The sequence below is a fragment of the Chionomys nivalis genome, chromosome 15 (genome assembly GCF_950005125.1).
Source record: "Chionomys nivalis chromosome 15, mChiNiv1.1, whole genome shotgun sequence".
Taxonomy (NCBI): domain Eukaryota; kingdom Metazoa; phylum Chordata; class Mammalia; order Rodentia; family Cricetidae; genus Chionomys; species Chionomys nivalis.
In genome coordinates, this window is record NC_080100.1 from 8,964,981 (window position 1) to 8,969,786 (window position 4,806).

A 4,806-nucleotide genomic window follows, 5' to 3' on the forward strand; every position below is an offset into this window, starting at 1 on the left:
TTTAAAGAGATTGTTATTCTTGAAAATGTACGCCTATGTCAATCACCTTTTTGTTTTTTAAAGACAGGATGTACTTGGTTTAAAATTTAGCATAATGAAAAGTATTGTTTTTGGTTTAAAGATATTTTGGTGTAAAAATTGGGAAAAGCAGATTGGACGTACATGTTTTTGCCAGAGGTTAACATTGAAGGATGGGAAAAACTTGTTTGTTAGTATGGGGAAAACATGCTTGTTTTTGATGTACAAATAAAGACAGCTGGAGCTATTCAGGGATGACCACTTGTGTGAACTCATCTGGTGGTCAGACAATCCATTTCTTCACACTGTACACCTTCCACATCTCAGGACCTGAAGTCAGACTGTGGCGGCAATGTGGCACCCTGTTCCTCTCAAACCCCGGTAACAAATTTTCTTTTCATTAGCTCCATAATTCTACTTTTTCCAGAATATCATATAATTGAAATGTTTCACTGTGCAGTTTTTGTGATTTGGTTTATTTTATGTCATAATATGTATTCAAAGGGTATTTTATTAAAGTAAAACCACCCATAATTATGAATACATAGCAAATGGTTTTTAAATTAAAAGTCATTATTTCTTTTTCAAGTACTTTATTTATTTTGTGTGGGGGGTGTGAGAGAGAGACAGAGACAGAGAGAGGGAGAGACAGAGACAGAGAGAGGTCCTTGGGGTAGTATAGGTGCTTGGATTTGCTCAGATAATCATGTTTGGCAGCAAGTGACTTTACACACTGAGCCATTTCACTGGCACAAGTGTACTGGCCGTCAAGAATTTTAGCTCATTTCTTAGGTCAAGGGCTGTAAGAGTATTGGGTCATCTCCGCTTGCACTGCATGGACACGCACACATTTTTCTGCCATGTTTGTAAAGATAATCTATTTGTGCATCACATCACATTTACCATTCATGTGCTTATTTTTACTGTTTTTATTACACCTCACTTCATATTTCTAGTTCTACTGATCGTTTCCCTGGAGTGGTTCTCATTATTCCTTGCAGTATTTTAAAAGTCTCTTGATATAACTTCTTGCCTTCTTTATACCCACTCTAATAAGCCATCTCGCTGATCCTCAGGGTATTCCCTAGAATGATTTTTGCCATGTCTGAAAATCAGTCATTAATGATGTTCTACTCTGCACCAAATAAAGCCCAGTGATCTGACCTTATCCATATTCTGCTCCTGCTTTCACCTGAAGTACATCAGTTATGGAACGATTTCCCTGAATCTTACCTGCATTTCCTACCTTACCTCACTTCTCGTCCACCCACCCTCCAGCTCACTTTCTGCTGTGTCCTTATTCTTCTGATTGTGCATATAAATTGACCCCATATGGCTGTGGCCATCTACAAGTTCATATTTTGAAATCTAGTCTCAATGCACTATTAAGAGGTCCAGCAGTGACTGAGTCGTGAGAGCAGCATGCTCATACATCGCATGAGGGGTCTTTACGAAATGTGTCTGGGGAATCCCAATAACCACTTTCAGCTCTATAGTCTGACTTACAGCACAAAGTAACCAGTCAGAAACTGGACCTCCCATCATCGCTCTAAATCACCAGCATAAAACAAACCCTTTCTTAAGTTACTTTTGCCACATAGACAAGAAGAGGCATTAACATAAATGCATGCAGTGATGAGTGACGGATGCTGTGACCAGGCAACGCCATTGCACTTGAAAGGGAATTGCTATTTTACAAGTAGACTGAGGAAATTGGGAATGAGGAACGCGGTGACAGTGAACTGAAAGCGAGTAAAACTAGAGGCCAATGGAACTGTTGAGTTGGAATTTCTGCGGGACAATGCTTGCAGCAATGGCTTTATTACTGCAAGTCATGAAATGATCAAAACACGCTAAAACAGACAGCACCTGCCTCAGCAAGTGGGCAGCAGTGAGTGGTGGGCGCGCGAGTGTACAGCTCCTTCGTGCAAGCGAGCGCCTGGATGTCGAGCGTGAGGACCCCCGGAGAACTGGGGAGCCTGCGCGGACCTACGCATTGACGTCACCCTTTGCTCCCGTCCTCTCCTTGTTTTGTCGGTAGCAGTGCCGAGATTCTAGATCTCGAGGTCAGCCATTCCCGGGACCCTAGTTCTGTTTGTAGTCCACAGTTGTAGTCATGGTCCAGAAGCTTTATTATGAGCATAAATATTATACTCTGCAAGATTATGAGGAGGAAATAGTTTATGAGAACGGAGTTGTGGCCTCCACCTCAACCGTGGCCATGGAGGCAGATGGTGGCCATAGTGGAGGCCCCATAGGCTGCCCATATGTCAGAATCTATGAGAGCAACCAGGGCCAGGATAGCGAGAGGGACTCTGAGGAAAGTGATGCCAACGTGAGAGAAAGCAGTAGCCACCCGGATTCCTCTTTGGAGCTTGACCCGGAAGAACTGAACACCTCAGAGGCTGATGTGGCAAGGGTTCCTCAGAGGCACCTGGGTCGTCAAAACCTCTTCCGTTTCACACCGCACCAGATGAAGAAAATGGAAAGCGTCTTTAAAAAATCACAGTACCCAGATTTGGCTGCCAGGGAAGAACTTGCGAGAGCTCTGAAAGTGCCTGAAGTGAAACTGAAGGTGTGGTTTGCCAAACGACGAGCCAAAGAGAGGAAGAAAGAAACACTCGTACTGATAGAACACACACCTCCTGTTGAAGACATCATTATACTTAGGGACATTGAGGAAGATTCATCCTAGAATGGCATCATCCTTCGTTCAGGCGCCAAATGGCTAATTGGTGACCCATGTGCCCATTGCCAAGATTAACTAAAATTGAGCACTCATGTTAACAATTAAAACATAACCTCCAAAAAACATAAAATGATCAAAACAGAAAATGAAAACAAAAACAGAGACCTTTGGCTTCTTAAAAGGGTCTTCATTGTAAATAGAGGGGATGAGAGAGAACAATTAGTCGGCATACCTGACTAAGCTTTTGTTTTTTAGGGTGGAAAAGCCTGGACCACAATTGTATGACAGAATGTGTCATCTAGAGATTTGGTTCAGAATTAGAGAGTCTTTAATTAACAGTTTTGACCCACAGCAGACATGTGAGCTTGGGAAACATCTCATTGACTTGAAATGTACTGACTGAATATCACTAAGGAAAGTAGTCCTTATCTCAAAATTTCTGCAGATGCGTTAACTTTGGTTGACTAAAATTTCATAGTTCTAAAGACATGGTGTTACAGGTTGGGAAGTAAAACTATTTCACAATATATTAAGCCTTTTAATAACCACTCGCTTCCAAACTTTTTGTCTAACCTAACATCCTCTTAACCGTTAGGTAATTTTTTAGGATATATCGCTAAGCTTAAAAGAATTCTAGCATCCAGTAACCTCAGATTTAAATATGTTGTTGCATCTGATTCCCAAAGCTAATGCAATTGTCAGTTCACTTACTAGATGCGATGGCTTGTAGTTTTCTTTCTTTTTGTTTTTTTTTTTAACAAGGTTTCTTTGCATAACCCTAGCTGTCCTATAACTCACTCTGTAGACCAGACTGTCCTGAGGCTCACAGAGATCTGCCCGTCTCTGCCTCCTGAGTGCTAGGATTAAAGGTGAGTGCCACCACCACCTGGCATTTATAGCTTTCTTTGTTACATGTCTATAAAACTATATTCAACCATTTTGTTGGTAGAATTTGTCTTGCAGATTATCTCAAATTCATGATTCCAGGCCAGGTCACTTGCATTTGCTGCAAAATAATCATTTTTTTCTTATTTCCTTTAAAGCACAGTTGTTATTTAATGTTACCAATTATCAAGGAGAAAGGGTTATGAATCAAATAGACAAGTGACATTTTATCAGAGATTATTAAATACTGATCAAGACTATTGTAGAGAGATTTTCACTATTCTGTGGTAATATCAGGTAAAAATGCTAGTTTCTATTATTTTTACCTTATGTATAAAAATAATAGTTTTCATTGGGACATTTTCATACTATCATCAAAATAAATACTTGTATTTTAAAGGAATAGAAGACAAGACTTGTTCTAGAGCAAATATGGGTGACAGTAGCCTGGAAACATACATCTGGATCTCCTCAAATGAAATATTCCAATGTGGAAATGGTTTCATAGAAGTTTATTGAAACACAACAATAGTCCACCTAATACATGCATTGGTAGTTACTTCAGAGAGGTGGTTTATAACACGATGGGGAGCTCAGATGTTAACTGATGACATTTCTAGCTTTTGGAGTGGTGGAATATAAGTGTCCAGTAAGTCAATTGCTGCTAAAAGGTTTTAATCTGTTAGTCATAGGATATTAGGTTCAGTACAGAGGTGGGTAAAGAATGACTTTCATGGAGCTAAAGTTAGCAGAAGGCAAGGAAATGAAAGTCTGGACCTGCACCACTCCAGGAGAACATGTAAACATCACTGCACCCCTAATCAGTCATTCAGCTTTAGCACATGTACATACATGTATGCAAAATAGATATTTTACATATGTAAATTTATAATTTATTTTAAGTTTCATTCTCTCTACTTTGCCACTCTTTCTCCTGTAATAAGCTAACTTCCTTCTGCTTCAGCCCACATACATTTTATTACCTATTCTTGATACTCCCCTCTATTTCCCACCCCCTATACACTAATAATCCCCAAATATACACTGGATAGAAGAGAGTTTTTAAGAGCTTGGGAATCTAGTATGAAAGTAGCATAAGGGTTCTGTGGAAAGGAAGGTCAACTTGATTAGGCCATCTGTTTGCTAAGTGGCACTTTAAAACCCTGCTCTCCCTCAGAGACTGGCCAGTGGAGACACTATCTTTCAGAATAATT

At 40.0% G+C, this 4,806-nt stretch overlaps 1 protein-coding gene across 1 annotated transcript; it reads left to right on the forward strand.

Annotated features, from left to right (window-relative positions):
* Window positions 1–2,134: 2,134 nt before the first annotated feature.
* On the forward strand, window positions 2,135–2,713 carry LOC130887673 (homeobox protein Rhox13-like). Its single transcript, XM_057790213.1, has one exon. It carries the CDS (start codon window positions 2,135–2,137, stop codon window positions 2,711–2,713), a length of 579 nt encoding a protein of 192 aa, XP_057646196.1.
* The last annotated feature ends 2,093 nt before the right edge of the window (window positions 2,714–4,806 follow it).